This window comes from Zootermopsis nevadensis, unplaced genomic scaffold (assembly GCF_977971745.1).
Source record: "Zootermopsis nevadensis isolate Lab colony 2312 unplaced genomic scaffold, Znev_1.0 Znev_ptg000025l, whole genome shotgun sequence".
Classification (NCBI taxonomy): domain Eukaryota; kingdom Metazoa; phylum Arthropoda; class Insecta; order Blattodea; family Termopsidae; genus Zootermopsis; species Zootermopsis nevadensis.
The window spans coordinates 4272355-4289654 of record NW_028259157.1 but is presented as its reverse complement, the minus strand read 5'-3'; the positions used below and the strand labels follow the sequence as shown (position 1 = coordinate 4289654).

General features: G+C 39.5%; 1 protein-coding gene across 8 annotated transcripts in view; it reads left to right on the top strand.

Moving 5' to 3' along the window:
- cher (filamin A protein cher) overlaps positions 1-17300 on the top strand; it is a 144440-nt gene that overhangs the window by 92460 nt on the left and 34680 nt on the right. For 7 of the 8 annotated variants that reach the window (XM_022060777.2, XM_022060779.2, XM_022060776.2 and 4 more), the window contains one exon: positions 13040-13166. In XM_022060777.2, coding sequence (XP_021916469.1) covers positions 13040-13166 — 127 coding nt within the window. Of the gene's footprint in view, positions 1-13039; positions 13167-15499; positions 15728-17300 lie in introns of those variants that run through there. The other variant, XM_087355775.1, reaches the window with a different exon arrangement.

The following is a 17300-nucleotide window of genomic DNA, read 5'->3' as shown; positions in this document are numbered from 1 at the left end:
GTCATAAGTAGGTTATTAGCCTGTTCCTGGCGAGAGTGCTCCAGGACTTCAAACAGTCGCAGGAATTTTCTTATAGTAACTTACAGGCCTACTATTTAAATCACTGTTGGCTATTTCTCTACAGTTCAGTTTGTGATCTTTGGGATGTAACAACGTGTAGTCTTGTAGGTAGTTACCGACTTTTGGAGTAACATGCTGTCTCGTCTAAGCGTGGATGTATTATATCAACGAATAGGCCTATTCGTTAGGTGCAACATCTTGCATGCATGATGGAAACAAGAAAACAGTACACAGTTTTAGTTTATAGACTCCAAGGGAAGATGTCACTTGGGATATCCAGGCGTAGGTATGAGAATAATTTTAAAATGGATCCTGGAAAATAGAATATGAACTGAATCAAAATACCTCAGTGTAAAACATTAATTTCTCTAAGAACTCTGACCCATGGAAGTATTTATGTATATTAATAGTTTATGTATAGATCTAACAAACGCATTAAACTTTTTTCCGAACAGTACAAAATACTAGAAGGATATAATAAAATTAGAACATTGTCGTGTTATTGAAAGCATTTGTTTCCAGAATTGTTACATTGTCCAAAAGAAGTCGTCCTTGTCACGTATGGCCGCACAGATTTTGATGTAGTGTCTGGTAGGGATCACGGATATCCAAGTCATTAAACTCGTCTTGTGATGTAGACTGTGTCACATCATGAGTCGAAATGCCCCCCCTCACCACCGGACGATATTACTTACCCGAGCAACATTGCCAGGTGCATGCCAAGTTGAATGTTAATCGCGCAACCATGTAGAGAATGTTTGTGAGGAATGCTGGCCAAGTAGCCGTCCGTGTTCTGATTAATCGCAGTTTCAGTAGGAGAGCAGGTGGGATCATCGTAGGCGTCCGACCATATTTCCGCCCGAGCATCGGGTTTAAACCTTAATACTTAATGTCCCTTGGAGTTATTTTTAGGTCAGAAGGAAAAGCCAAGAATAGCGACCTCTCTAGTTTCCTCAGCTTGGTGCTAGAAGCTTACACTGGCGTCATAGTTGTTAGATATCAGGTCACGATATTTGTTAATAAACATTGTGACCAGCGGGTCAATTTATTTGTGTGCGTAGAAAGGAAAGGTCAAGGACACGAAGCTATGTACTCACCTTATAGTGACAGAATTAAGAAACACCACTCAGAAGGCGTAGGCCGGAACATGTATTAAAACGGATCTTGGTAGGGTAATGGGGTTGAAGGGTGTGAATTACATTCGTCTGGCTCAGGATAGAGATTGGAGGCGAGGACTTAACCGTAGTTGGTGTGTGCTAGTGACGGTGACTGAACGTGAAAATTAAATAAGACGTTTGTTTGTTCGATAATGATTAATTGCGAGACATAACCTTTGCTTGGACCAATGCTGTTTTCAAATTTATATGCTGGAATTATGAAATCAGAGCCTGAATGCTCTTAGAGTTAACATTCTTCATGTGAAATTTGAGGTTTTCATAACGGTGGCCATGTTTTTGATGTTCTTTTGGGTTCTGGCGCCGTGTGGAGTGGCCGGTAGATGTCATCGTTTCGGATAAGCGTACTGGCATCATCTTCAGGGCTGCAGCCCTGAAGATTAAATTAAAATTATAAATTCTCATCCTACGACAAACCATTCAAGAGGCATCATTTTATCGGACCGTAGTAAACCGAAGCATGCTAATGTTATTCCGGGTTTTGGCGCCGTGTTCACCCATCGGTACATGCCAGCGTTTTGGAGAAACATACTGTCTCCATCTTCAGAGCTTCAGCCCAGAAGATGGAGACATTGCGGTTCTCCGAAACGTTGGCATCTGCCGGCTAGTCCACACGGCGCCAGAACAAATAAGAACATAATTAATATACTTCTGAGCCTCATTGTTCGTCGGCTGTAGAGTTAGTTTTCACCCAGGGATTCGTTTGCTATTGAGACTGCCTAAATGGTTAGCAAAGTCAGCGATGGATCATTTAGAATAATCAGATCGAGAAAACGCAATACCCAATGTAGTGACATAGAAGCAGGGAATTGAACCTGATGATGGCCTCGTTGGACCGAAACATGTCGTTGAAGTTATTGCACATTCAACTGAGCATATGGTGTTCATGCTTTTCGATAATGTTCCGGCGTTCTTTGCTTTGGATCACGGATGTCTGTTAAGCAGCTCGTAATTAAAGAATTATGGCCTCCATGTGTTGGTTTTGGCTAAAGCCATTTGACCTCTGGCCTCATTAAATGGATTTTTTATATTTTGGAGTAGTTTAGTAAATTTATATTTATTTATTTTTCTCTATGTTTGGGGAGGTGCCTAGAAAATTATAAAGTTTAGTTGATTTAAACTGCAGAGAATGTGCCCATGACCTATTTTAAGATACTGTTCCGCAATTCACTTGGAGCGACGGAGGATGCCGCTGCCATATTTGGGGGAGGGGGAAGGCAAGGTTTAGAAGACTTCCCGAAATATTGTGAAACGTGGAAGAAGTTACGAAATTTGTTTAGAAGGGAGGTGTTGGGTGAGGTGTCAGGAATTTAGTTTATTTCGGATTCTTGGTACTGGCATTTATTTGTACCTTGACTTTTTGCCCTTAGTACCTCGCAATTCTTCTGGAGGACACAAGTCGTGTGCATCATTTATGGATGACGATTTAGATTATAGTGCTAAAGAACCTCATAAATCCTGATTGTAAAATACTATCGAACTGTAGACAGAGGAACTTAAGAGAGGATAAATCAAGTTCCTCATCTGATTTTTTCGATTATCCCCTTATTTCCTAAATTTAACTTGAATTTTGTAACTATGTAACATCCAGTATTAAAATTGTCACCATGGGCGCATAAATAGTTATAAGTATATTTGAGTTTGACAGTTTACTTTCTTCATAAACATATTAATTCCGCCATAATAGCAACCATGGATGGAACGTTACTGAGAGATGTATTGTAACATCGGGCTGGTTTTAGGATAGTACATTTACATTTTACACGTCACTTTATACCCAGGCTACCGTAACAGTAACTCATATCAAACCATTCCTCACTGCCTCCGCTGAAAAGTCGAACACGAAGTATAAAAGTAATTAGTTGTTGAGTGATTAATTTCAAGCCCCGGCTGAAGGATGCATCGCAGAAGACACCCGGGACTGAAATACAGAAGGGCTGGCTACTCATGTAAACATTGTTCGATGACAGACTTGTGGATGTGAACGATGGACATAGGTGGTGGGTAGGGTGTTAGCTGATTTGTTAATGGAATTATAGGTGCTCAATATAGTGTCTTTATCTCTATAAAATAAATATTAGACAGCAGGTCGTTATCATTTTAACCGTGTTAGCCACTTTAGCCTGGATAACACTTTCGGAAACGAAGATTACAAGATCTTGTGTCTTAATTTCGTGGTACAGTGGTACTCCTTACACTGGAACACAGCAGAACCAATCAGACAAAATGCATCGTTAGCCCGCTCTAGCCGGCTGGAGATCAGAGATCTAGCCTAATAGAATTAAACGTGAATCTGTTCAGTATGGATCAGGTTGACTGACATGAACATTAGCAGTCTCGTTATTATACACCAACTCGAAATTTAGACAAGTATTTCGTCTGTTGCATCTCTTCACTTTTATTCTTCTGTTTTATTTTTATATAATTATTTATGTGCACTCTTGTTTTCTTCTACATTTCTTGATTTTTTTATTCTTTAATTTCTCGTTTTTTTCTTTCTATCTGTTTTTACATCACGCTAACCACATTAATGTTTTGAGATTGGCAACTAAGTGTGCTGACAGCTTTCATCTGTCGGGTAGTCATTGTTCAGAGAATAGGCTTTTGTGAACGTTTTGTAGATCTTAGTAGTCCAAGTAGAATTCTCCTGCTGCTGCCATAGCAAAATTGGGCCTGAATTTGGCTACCCCTGGTCTAAGTATTTGACACTTAAGCTCAAACGGAAGTTTACGTGGTGTAACTTCATAACAGTCATAAAATGGCTTTGTACTAAAATTTACCAAAACTTTTAAAGCGTTGTATCATTTGCTTGGAAGAGACGCATTGTTTACGTCATACTTCCGTCACTCATAGGAGAGATCTCGACCCGCGTAAGCAGTAGAAAGCCACTGAATAATCAAGAAATAAACATGCTGATTATGCACAAAGATTAGAAGTAAAGTGAAACGGATCGTCAGCCGCTTATAGATTTAAAAATAAAGTAATTTCAACATGTTAGAATAAACTGGAATTTGTGACTGATGAGACAGTCGCAAGACACAACAGTACGAAGTAGGCATATTTTCCCGAACGTGATTCGGTGTGTGGTTTATGTTTGTATTCAAACTTAAAGGTATGTGAATACACAGACGAAATTTTGTTTTTATGATGTTGCGAGTTTATTCGGATATCGTAGTCCGAATTAGAAAGAGGAAATGTCTGATGGGAGACATTGCCATACTAGCAGATGGTGAAGGTGGAAATTGAAAATGCAAGAGTCTTACGATGAATCTTCAGCGTGCGTGAAGTAAACAGGTGATGAGTAATTGTTGAAGCATCTGGAAACGCATCAAAATAATTTGAAAAACATGAGGACTGCATCAGTGTTGTGTAGGAACTGTGGGTTGCATTTAGCTGTTTCTCTACGCGTGTGAGAGACGAGAGAACTTTCTAACTCAACAGCTACAGGAGCCGATTAAGGAAATAAAATAATACATCTCTTATTACATTCAATTCCTTCGAACCTATTTGTAATTTAGAATGAATACTGTTAATATCATTAATAGCTGTATCCGGTGATATTATGAAATATATCAAAGATTGAGGCCAGTAAATAACGAAAGACTGAAAAGTGTATTAACAACGCGCTACTACGAAGCTCTCGTAGCTTAGAATAAGATGTGAAGATAAATATTTGCAGTATATTTAGTTAGGATGGATAGATGAAGCTTACTTAGGGTTTTCCAGAATCTGCAGGTGTGTCTGAAACGGAATTCTGGAGGCATTTCGATAGTGATTATCATAGCAAATGAGTGTAATCGGTTATTGTCGTTATTATTAAATTTAATTTTAAAAGTGTTAAAAGCTGCAACTTTTTGAAGAATGTTTCGTCTTTTGTCTTCTGGTAGGGAGGGGGACATCTGTTCTGTCCGGTAGACCAAGTTACCGGACTCAACAGAGTAGGTTTCTCCTGCTTTACCTGAAGACTAAGGATTTTTTATGCATAAGACTTTTAAAAAGCTTTCAACGGACGACGAATAAAGCCCAAGATAAAGAAGCTAGTAATATATTACCATAGCCAAAGATATTCAGAGAAGAACTTTGATAAAGTGGAATTTGAGGAACGTGGCGTATTAAGACAGCAACAGGGGCTACGTCATAAAGTATGCCAGCAGAAGTCGGCACTAAAAAGCCGTTTGAAGAGGTTTACAGGAGACGATGCTGCCTGCAATTGGTCACATACCTAACTAGGAATAAGTTAATGGCTTACTGTGGACAGACCCAGAAGTGGTAGAATTATCTTGCTCGATTTAAACGTATATTATTATACTTATACATACATATCAACCGGTGATGTTGGAAGGTACTGATGGATACTACGACGACGACGACAACAACAACCACAACAATATTTATCACACGCCTGGAGTAGCTTCATGGTGCAGGCAATATCTTCCTTGGAATGTTAGCAGCTACAGAAGCTGGAGATAAGTCTTCTGGGTTGTTTCGCGTAATTGTGTTGTAGAAGTTTACTGACGTTTCAGAGGTGCTGCTGCCTCCATCAGCTTGGCGATGATCGCCCTGATGATAACATTTGCACAGTTTATGCTTTTTTTCTTTGTGGTATTTATTTTTTCCCGCAATAATTTAACATCGACGTTAGCATTTTGGTTCCCACCTTGGTTGCTTCTTGAAAATTCTTCAGCATGAGAGGACTTGCACTGTAAGAAATTGTGGTGATGCTGTGTGTTAGAAAAGTAGGTCTATTGACAAAGGCGTGTTATGATCTCCCCCCTTTCCATTGACGTATGGCGTATCAAAACAGCCTGGTGTTGCAGGCCGTACAGAACAGTCTCTTCTCGGTTGCCATGTTCAGCACTAGTGTTTTAATGATGAGCCGCGTCTTGGAGCCAAGCTTCCCGTGGAAGGGCCCCCCAAAACCGTTGTGCTGGAATTGCAAGGTTGGTTCTTTGTTAATTTGGCGAAGAATTAATGTGTAACGTTGATCTTGCGTTGTGTTAATGAAACAAAAATTTGGTTAGTTTAGCAAAGTTCATGAACTTTTGTGCCGCGTCGTGGCTTTGGAGTCTGTATTGTGTGTACGAAATAAACGTAGAGGAAATATGTGGGTTTATAGTTAAAGTTAATGCCTGAACGCAGTGTTATGAAGGCGTAGGGGAGGTGTGAGGGTTAACGCTCCAAGCTCTGCGGACCTCGACACTAGACTGGGTGAGTAGTCAGTCACCTTCGTGATTCACCCGCTTTATTCTCCCATTTACCCATTGGACTGGAAACAGAAACAGAAAGCTCTAGAGCTGGTCTAGACGTTGTAGCCGAAAACTGAAAGGCGGCATGCAGCTCGTAGCCAGTCTCCTATTGACTGATGCATTCTGGCTGCGGTATCAGGAAAACTATGTAACTTACTACATAGTTCTGTGTAGTGGTGATTATATTTTTTGGTTTTGTAGTAGTATATATATGTATGCATATATATACACATATAATTATGATTTAAATAACCTGCATTGCACTAAGATAATCTTATGTACACAGACATCAGATATAGTGTATATGGATCCTGTATTACACAAATCTTTCTCGTTTTTTTATATTCGTGTAGTTCATAAAGAAAGGGATATTTTTATTTCCTCCTTTTTTACATTTTCTTAGCACATTATTATATCCAAGAATATTCAGAGTTACGACTTAAAGCAGTCATGTGTGTGCCGATGTTCCTTCATTGTGCGTAAGCATAAATACAAAAAGAAAAAAAAATACAAACTATTCTATTAGATTTAGCAAAGAATCATATCTGAAGTTAATTTTTGCATGTGGAAGAATTAAAATTGGTAAACATATAGGCCTGAAATTGTTTATAATCTGATATACCGGCACTGAAGATTAGTTACAGCAAATAAGTATCGGAAAGGCTGGTGTTAGCTGCTGGTTTTATGATTAACATTTTGTACTAAAAGCTGATATCTGCAATAGTTTTTTGATTACCGAATAATTTCAGGTAGGATGGTTTTAGATTTATTGTTTACGTGAGACTTTCAAAAGAGAAGTAGCATACAGCAAGGCCTTCGAGAAAACTAATTATACCACGTTTTGTAATGAATAAATATCTATATGGAAGCCAAACAACCTTACAAATGAGCATCAAGCTCAGTTATTATTATCCTGAAATATATCTGCATGAAATACCCGAGCTTAAAAGTGAAATGTTGAAAATGGTCAGTTACATTTTAACAGATGAAGATATCTGTCCTGTGTGTTGCTGCACCGTAGTAGGTGTTGGCCGATGTTTCAGAGGAGCTTACTGCCTTCATCATCAGGGGGACTTATTACCTTGGTAATGGAGGCATAGATATTTATGTGTTAACGCTTCGCAGCTACCCTAATTAAACAAATATTTAGTAATGTTTCTTTTATTTTTATATACTGTTTTGTAACATTGTTTAATAAAATGTGTTTCAAGCGCTATAGATTTTCGCGAATATTCATGACGGGAAATGTGCTGGTATAATGTACAATAACTATAAAATAAGTGGAGGGAAACGACTTGGCACTGACGCATTCGTATTTTTGGACTCATTCACAAGCACTGAAATTTCTTTTTCGTTTGAATGCCGCGCCGTGTTAATCGTAACGTCAATGCAAACGATGAACTGAGACGATTTCAGAAGTCAGTGAACTTTGGATTATCCGAGGCATTTATGATGCTTCGTTAGATCGTCGACTTGGTCTACTTACCGCTGCACAAACAGAGTTTACTTGTATCATCCTGACACCAATGGTAAGAAGTGCAGTAAAATAAATTACGCGAGTGCGAACTAAAATATTTCTCACAATTTAAGGGCTAGAAAGTGCTGCGAGAATTTTAATATCCCACAACGAAGAAATAAAATGGTTTAATCCAGAATCCTGAGTCATTCGTGTTTCTGATTGAAGGAATGTGGTTAGTTTTTTTTAAAATTTAATTTGTAAAATTGTATTTGTTGAAGTGTGTTTACTCTCCATCACCCATTTGCTCTCAGAAGTTAAGATTCTGTTCAGAAACTTTTTCTCATATTGCCAACCGCGGCAATGAAATTGTTTAGCCAAGTGGAGTTCGTAGAATAGTCAGGAACGTAACCAGTATTTATTGATGCTTTGTTTATTAAATGACTTTTTCTGGTTAATTAATTCTGTAGCATCAGTTGAAAGACGATTGTGAATGAAGAGCTGGAGAAATGTGGAAAGAAGCGATCTTGGCTTTTTTGAAGGTGTTACTATCCTTGCAGTTTGTGGGAAGGATTAATGGAAATTATTAAAAACTATTGGGCTCTTACCACTCAGCTGCGACCTTTGATATCACCATTCTTATGGAAATTCATAAACTGTATTTTGGTAAGAGTCAATATATAAATCACTTTATAATAACATGCAGTTTGTTCGAGCTTTTTAACTTCAGAAAACTTTACGTTTATTGAAAGTTTTACGAAGAGCCACCTCTAAAGTCCCATTAATGGTGAGCGGGGACTTCACTTCTTCACACCTAATTTTATTCCCAGCCACATAATTACTAGTACGAAGACACTCGGCGGTTCGCCAGAAAAGCTTGGAAACCACTGCCTTACATGACAGCTTGTCTCAAAAGTCTCGTTTACACATTCTATTTTTATGACTTGAGAAAACACGGGAAAGAACACTCACTCGTCATAAGTGCAGAAGTTTTTTGTACTTGCATTGGGAACGAGTAATTATGGGAAATGCAACAGTGCAGATAAATGGATTAATGAGCCTCTTACTGAAATTAATATAATAGGACTCTCTTCTGGGTTGTAACTCCGTGTAGTCTAGTAGAAGTTTATGGACGTTTCAGAGGTGCTTGCTGTCTACATCATCAGGGTTATCTCCCACACTACACGACGCAACAACCCAGAAGGCAGACATTATCCTCGTAACCTTGAGAACCTGAAACAACGTTTCTCAGTTTCAAAGATTATTTGGTTTATGCTGTTTATTCTTCTGAGAATCATACGATACCACATGAGCAAAATACAGTTTATAAAATGGCGGTACATATATTTACCACTAGTTTAAAAGGGTTGAGATGGAATAGATTTTTATAGTTGTGGGTCGTTGGATTAGTCGAAAGGAGCCAAAGTCCAGCCTCGTATGATAGACTTGACAGCACTGAGCTTCTCTTTATGGGAAATTTGTTAAAGAAGAAGTGTCTCAGCCATGGTGTTCAAGAAATGTGAACAAACTGAAAGACATGATGGTGTCTAAAGCCATCAGAAACTCTAATCGATATGTTACTTCTTGTGTAAGTAAGAGTTAATGTTGACAGAATGAACACCCGGGAGCCACAGCGAAATGTAACTATAAAACTTTGGTTTTATCGCGGTGATGTGTAATTAATTATCGGTTCTTCAATGTCTTCTGATTTCCAATCACCACTCTATGTCATCTATCCTCCGTTCTTTCAGCCCTGAAGTTGGAGACAGTATGTTTCTCCGAAATGTTTGTATTACTTGCAAGTCCTTACGGCGTCAAGTCCTGGAACACCAGCATCAACATCTTCACTGCCGGGATAACCTGAAATCTCTTAATGTATTCTATGGATGTGTTCTATGTTGTTGCGCCGTGTAGTCCGGTAGAAGTTTACTGACGTTTCAGAGGTCCTTACTACCCCCATCTTCAGGACGATGACGGCGCAACAACCCAGAAGACAGCCATCTTCGGACTCATCGCCATGAAAACCTCAAATCCTACTTTTTCTACGTTTGATCGCTTGCTTTACTTATGTCGCGATGTGTATGCGAATTCTTGTTGTTAAATAAGAAATGAAGAGTTTTTAAGAGGAAGTGCTCGTTCTTAGTTGTGTGTAGGAATACCGAGTCTCGATTTACAGGGGACTGCGATGTGTAGTTTGTCTGGAGCTGACTCACTCCCATTCCGAGAACAGGCCCACGTGTTTATTATCTTTGGAATGCTGTACAGATCCCTGAAAATGCCGAAGTCCGTATATAACTTCCAAATCGTCTACTCATAGAAATGAACTGGTCTATAATGGTTCATTGACCTCTGGTGACTTAGTGTACGAATTATATACACGCGCGCACTCGCACACACCATATACACCGCTAAAATTAGGGAATTTGTGTGTGGACCTTCGGAATTTAATACCCATATTTTGTTTTTTGTATCCGTTTATCTCCCAGTTACATTATATGTGTAATTAACAATTAATTTACAAGCTTTAATGTTCACTGATTAAGTATATATCCAGTTACAAAAGCAACAAACTGTAGTGTAGGGAAGATGGTGTCCGTACAGTTGATTTAGAAATTTCTTGCTTATACGGAACCCGAAGTTTCACATAATCTTGCAGTTAGACTGTTCACTATCACAGAAGGCCTGAAGTCAATTTTTCTGTAGATGGCTTCCTCAATCATCAGGACGATCGCCCTGATGTTAGACGCAGCAAGGACATCTGTTACGTTGGTAAACTACATGGCGCTACAACACGGAAGACGGCCATCTTCGGACTTACCGCCGTGAAAACCTCAGATTCTACTTAATTCTTTTTAGTCCTCGCATTTACCCATAGGTCTCCCGTGACGTTCATAATAGTTCAAAATACCACATCTTAGTGTTTTCTTCCAAACTTTAATGAGAACGCGAGATTTCGGGTTTTCACGGCGGCGAGTATGAAGGAGCTGTCTTGTGGGTTGTTGCGTCGTGTAGTCTGGGCTTACTCATCGCCCTGATGATGGATGCAGCAAGCACTTCTGAAACGTCTGTGAACTTCTACTGGACTGCACGGCACAGTAACCAAGAAGACAGCTATTTTGAGTGAAAACGTTTAGAAAAACTTGTTTAACATGTAGGATATTTGCAGCCACCGAGATGAGTGTTCTTTAGGTATTCCTGGTTGGGCCCTCTAATCTCTGTGTTCGTAATGCATCGTGTTATGCGTTTGGATGCATCTGCTCCTAAACGCTTTTTCAATACACCGTTGTGTATTTATCCTGCGGGACGAATGTCAAGGAATGCTAAACGCGTGTCAACACAGTGACAGTGGATGGAGGTCGGTTTATCCCCCTCTGAAGCTCAGAACTTCTTGTTGAATGTAGACAATGTTAGCCGCTTCAGAGGTAGATGTATTGAAATTCCAAGAGTGCGCTTTTGTCTTAAATAACTTTTCGTTTTTGTTAAACAAAATAGATATGTGACAGTTGGCAAAGGTTTGAGGTGCTAATTACTGTCTGTTTTACATCGCTTAAAATCTGCACATTGTCTGTGGCTGATTGATTGCTTGCCAACTTTCATTCATTCTGTAACACATCACAATTTACACCCATCTTTTCTTGGCAGTTGTTGCGTCCTAGGTCCATTCATCTCTCTGGTCTTTGTCTTACGCAATATACAAAAAAGGCGTTTTTGTTGAGGTAGTTATTTCTTTGTTTATTGTGTCCCATTCGACTGTCTCTGTACCTTCTGAGATCTGAGTCTCTGACAGCGGTAAAGATGACGATGTTGTTTGAGGTTGTGACTCCGTGTAGACTCGTAGGTAGATAACCAACGATTCAGAGAAACATGGGAGATGCTGCCTCCATCTTCAGGGCTTTAACCAAAAGAGCATCATCGTCATCTCTGTGCCTTCACTGCTCAGACACCATTTAGTGATTAATTGAAGATTTCTGTCTTCTGGGTTGTGTGTCTGGTAGATATTTACCAACGTTTCAGAGGTCTTACTGAATCGCCCTGATGACGGAGGCAGTATGATCTCTGAAACGTTGATAAACATCTACCATGCAGCGCAACAACCCAGAAGACAGAAATCTTCATACTTACTGCTGTGAAAACCTCAAATCATACATAGTGATTAATTGTTGGTCCGACATGGATGGCGGTAAGTGTGCTTGAATAACAGAAACTTTAGAATGGAATTCAGTCTTGATTTTAGTACTTACGTTGTTTGGTCGGTTAATATAATTATTGGCGAAATATTTTATGTGTTCACATCGAACAAATATTTGCATCGGAAACGGATTTCACTTACGTTGAGGTCTCCGGTTTGAATCTTCGCGAGAATACAGGTTGCATTGACATGGTGATTTTCGTGACATTTTAACGTTTTGTCTTCATGCTGCCCATAATTTAATTCGATTCACACACCCCCACAGATATGTTTAGAAAAAGAGGTTTCTTTTAGGCGATGTTCTCTGAATTTGATTGCTAACAGGAAACTAGAACCGAAGTTGAAACACTTAATTTAGTAACATGACAAAATAAATAGAAACCACGCTGTCGAATGGATTGTCAGTATTGCATCGAACAGGAATTATGGAGCACCCTTTTCAATCCCGGTCAGGAACCGTATCAAATATATTTTAGTGGTTTTGTCCCTCAGCAATGAAAGTGCAAGGGTGTCTTTTTCACAAGCGAAACGACTTCATTGTCTAACACTACCTGGAATCACGTTCTTATTTAACTTTCCAGAATGAGTTTGGGGGTATATTTCCCGATTCTCTTGTGTCAAAGAAATCGACGGTATATCGTCCGGTAAACAAACTCTTTACCGGGTAAGAGTGAATGCATGCATCGCTGATCGCAGTGGACGTTTTCAACACTTCATATTTTTTTTCTGATTTCAATGTAATTTATTTTTTGACAAATAGAACATGTGCCAGGAATGGATTTCGTGAATTTTGATTATCCTGTACGTTAAACGCAGTGCAGAAAATTTAGTGACAGCATTCAACCGGTTTGGGCACCTTTACCTTCTGGTAATTCAGTGGTCTTTCAGGACGAAACTCACGTTTTGTTTACAGGCTGGATCAGAGGAATACGTGAAGCAGACGACAGTTACCAAGGATACGCGACACCCTGGTCAGCATCAGTACCGCCCAGTACAGTTGAATAACATCCCTCTACCTACCACCGGAGGACACGTCACGGGCAAGTAGTGATTTTAGCTTCCTCAACCTGTACAAACGTTTGCATGCACTTTGTACTTTCCCATGTTACACACATCGTAAATATCTTGCGTATTGACATGTAATGATATGTAATATTCAGCAGAGTCTGAAAATACTGAAGACTAACGAAAAAGACGAGGGTAAGTATCATATCAAGATATAACTCATTTTGCAGTATTGATAAATTACGAGGAAAATACAGTACTGAATCAAATTAACAAATCTCACAAAGAAAAATGACATTTTACATAATGTAAATTTATGCATGAAAGAGTTTTTTAAAAGAAATTAGTTATGGTAATTTGCTACTGAGTCTCATTCCTTTTCTTTGCGGCAAGGTGTCGGCAGCGCCTGAGCATTAGTAAGTCTGTGGCAATTGAGTACATAAAATGTAGAAGGCGCTTGATGTGGGAGTATGATTCATTCCCCTGCGTGCTGAGTTGACTGTTGATAAAGGGAGCGTTCCGACACGGCACGTCGGATAAAATTGAATATTTTTGTCAAATTTACTCAATCCAAATGGCGCGAAGTCTAATAATTTTCTGTCCTTTCGAATTTGCCCAACAGTATTATGCAGTCCCGCAGCTCACGCAAATGAGGAACACCAGCCGTAATAGGCCAGCAAATTATCATGCGAAGTAATGGATCATTGGGTCCATTTCAGCTAAACATCACAGTTAGCTGAAACACGTTTCACTGAATTTGACACCACGCGGTCAGAGTTTCTGCCTCACCATCAAGCCAGATATTTGCGGTTTTCCTCAGTCGTTCTTTCATATCATGAAACGCTCACTTGGCACTGCTTATTGACGATAACATTATCTGAGTTACGAACGAAACAGAGTCTATTAACAAATCTATCACAATTGGAGATATTTGAGGATAAATTTCGAAAGCGAACACAGGAAGCGTATGTTAAAATCAAAAGGAACAGAAATTTTGCTTTCCGTGGATTGTCTGAATTCGTTTTCACGAGTTACTCAGATAGCCATTAGTTCCCAGAATCGTTTCTCCGGGATTCCATAAACATCAGATACTTACGTGAATGGAGGCCAACCTATTTCATAACTCCCAATTTTTGGGGAGGATGGGGGAGGATGATGATGTCACGATTACGCAGGTCCCAGCGTGTGGCTGAAACGTCTGCCGTTATGGCTGAAGTGGCTGCCGGTCTGATTCAAATATTTCCCACACATTTTCTCACCGAGACAATTACAGCAGTAGATTAGGACATATTTTGGTAACATTTAAATCAGTTAGTTCGAAATGTTCATCGCAAGAATTATGCCCCCCCCCCCAAAAAAAAAACATCTCGTGTTGTTTTTGTTTATCTGATTAAATTGCGTTGCGCGAAGTACTGGATATTTTCGTTTCTCGTCGTAACACGTGAGATGCACTACGGGGAGACGTAAATAGTTGGACGTGAATGTTAAAGAGACGTTTCTCAATGCGCTGTAAACACCGACATTGATTCACCGTTCATTGATCAATCTCTGTACAAATGGCTGATTAATATTTGAACTCAGTCAATTTTTATGACTTTCATTAGTTTCTGGAATCGACATAGCACAGTATGAACATGGCTGGCTACGGTTTGGACGACAGTTCGATTCCCGTTGGGGATTTCTAGCCGCGTTCGCAACGTTGCAAAGCATCTATTACAATCGGTCTGTCTGTCTACGCGAACGCACCAGAACTGTTACGCTGTGCTTGCATTTCCTAACGTCTTCTCATCACTTCGAGATCGGGGTGTAGGTCCGTCCCCGGTGGCCACTGGAGGCTGTGCGAAGCGGATAGACCTGATTTTCATCAAGTGCCTTGGTTAAGAATGCATGGAGCTTTGTTCCATTATCCCCACACACACCTTTAGGGCGTGGCTCGTAACCACGGGTACAAATTTAGTTTGTTTTTTAAACTTCTTTTTGCATTGAATTGATTTTCATAACGCTATTTTCTTCTCTGTGGAAGTATGCTCCGTTACAGTTCACGTCTATAACATCAGATACACAGTTTCCGAAAATGCGTTTTTGTAGGCCAACCTCACTTTCGAAGGGCCCCAACGTATTAGACTCGCGGGTGAAGTGCGTTTAATGAAGATTGAAAAAGAACGGGGACTGCCTGATTTGAGGACCACAGGAAAGGGTGACTCACCAGAAAACCTCGTACAGGAAGTGAAGTGTCCATGAATCCGGGCCACATAAATCGGTTGCTGTCCCCGACACTTCTTCCTTCACTCCATGGGGTGGGAGGGGCTACGCGAGATCAGTAGGCAGGATGAGGTTGTGAGGTACGCTGGCGGCGTCGGTCAGTCCACGATGTACGGTTGGGACGAAACGAAAGGGCAACCACAAGCCTCGTGGAACGAGCTTAGTGGCCTCTACCGCGCCTTCCTCAAGACAGTGACAGTGAGTGAAGTAGATCGTGAAGAGAGACCTGTGTGTTACGTGTGTGTGCCCAGTAACGCCTCGGTAGTAGAGAAGACCATATTAGACTTTGTTCCAATTACTTTCCTTAGCTGCTTCTTTATCCAGACTCCTAAAGGTAATGCCAGTCGTCAGGGTGGTACATTCTGCATTGCTGTATCACTCTTTAGGCATGGCACCTTCGTTTTAGAACAGTGTAAAAATAATGGTTTCTGATAATGATAACATGAAACTCCCACATTTTATCATTCTGTGTCTCATAATAGCCTGCCTGTATTGCAAAGCCACTATATCCGTGTGCATTACACACTTTTGTTTCATGTGGCATTTTAGCATTTTGAAACTGCTGGATTAATGTATATAATTGACTATTGCTTTGAATAACTAAATACGTTCTAAGATTTGATTATGGTAACAGTAGAAAAGATGTGGAAATTTGGCAGAATTCAAGCTCTTGAAAACAGCAGTAATAATCGAAAGTCTTTTTATAATGAAAATGAAATGTTAAATTCGGGAAATGCTTGCTAATATTTAGTTCGTAAAATAAAATCATTGTCTTGTAATTTCACTTGTTGACCTGTATAAACTTGAAACATTCTGTCTCACTCAAAGAGAAGAACGTAAATTTAGGGTGTTTTCATAACAGAGTACTGCAGAGAAATATTTGGACTTACGTGAGATGAATTAACAAGGACTGGAGAGAACATTACCCTATTGGGACTTTCTTATCTTGTCTTCTTCATCTGATACTTTTGGTGTGGTTAAATCAAGAAAAGTGAGATGGGCAGGACATGTAGCACAGAGGGAGGAAATTGGAAGCCTATACCGGTACTGTATAAATTGTTGGGAAGCCTCTTTTGAGATCTGTATGTAGGAATAGTATTAAAATATATTATGGAGAAACAGGGTTTAAAAATCGTTTCGTACTTCTTAAATTGGGAGTCGCGGCCCCCAAGGAGCCGCCAGATATTTAAATATTTAAGAAAAATAAACTAGCTTGTTAAAAAATAGAATACAGTGGTATAGATAAACCAGTATAGAAATTCCCCATCTGTTTTGTTGCGACAGAAGATATTTTGATCGCCTTGCATTATCGGAGTTGCATCATTTTTACATGAAAAGGATTTGGTTTGATTTATTAATATTCAATAAACATGTTTGTTGTATATAATGAATAAATGTCTGTTGCTATCGAGTCCTAACTAGAATTTTTGTTATTGGGTCTGCAAAGCCTTAAAAAAATTTTGATCGGATTTGGGAATCCGCGGAATGAAAAAGTTCGAGCACTGGTTTTTTAATCAAGTATTTTCCATAAAAATCCTTTAATAATGAAGACCATATGTTTTTCAACACGGAAACACAGTGTGGTTTATGTGGAATTTCTAAACGTATTATATTCATTTAATTTGAGCCGAGTTAAAATCTTATTTCGCACTGTGGAACATTTCTCAGTAAAACGTTTAAGCCCCCTGAGAGTGATAGTTACTACCACTTCGCATCCCCTCCACCCCTCTCTCTGCAATATATTATTCTTCTTATTCCGGTTTAACAATGTTTCTACATTTTCCGGTACCCTTTACGGGTCCCCAACTTTTTATTAGTTGGTTTGATCTATAAACATTTTGGTAGGACTCCTTGGACGAGGGATCGGCCCGTCGCAAGGCCTCTACCTGTACACAGGACAGCACAAC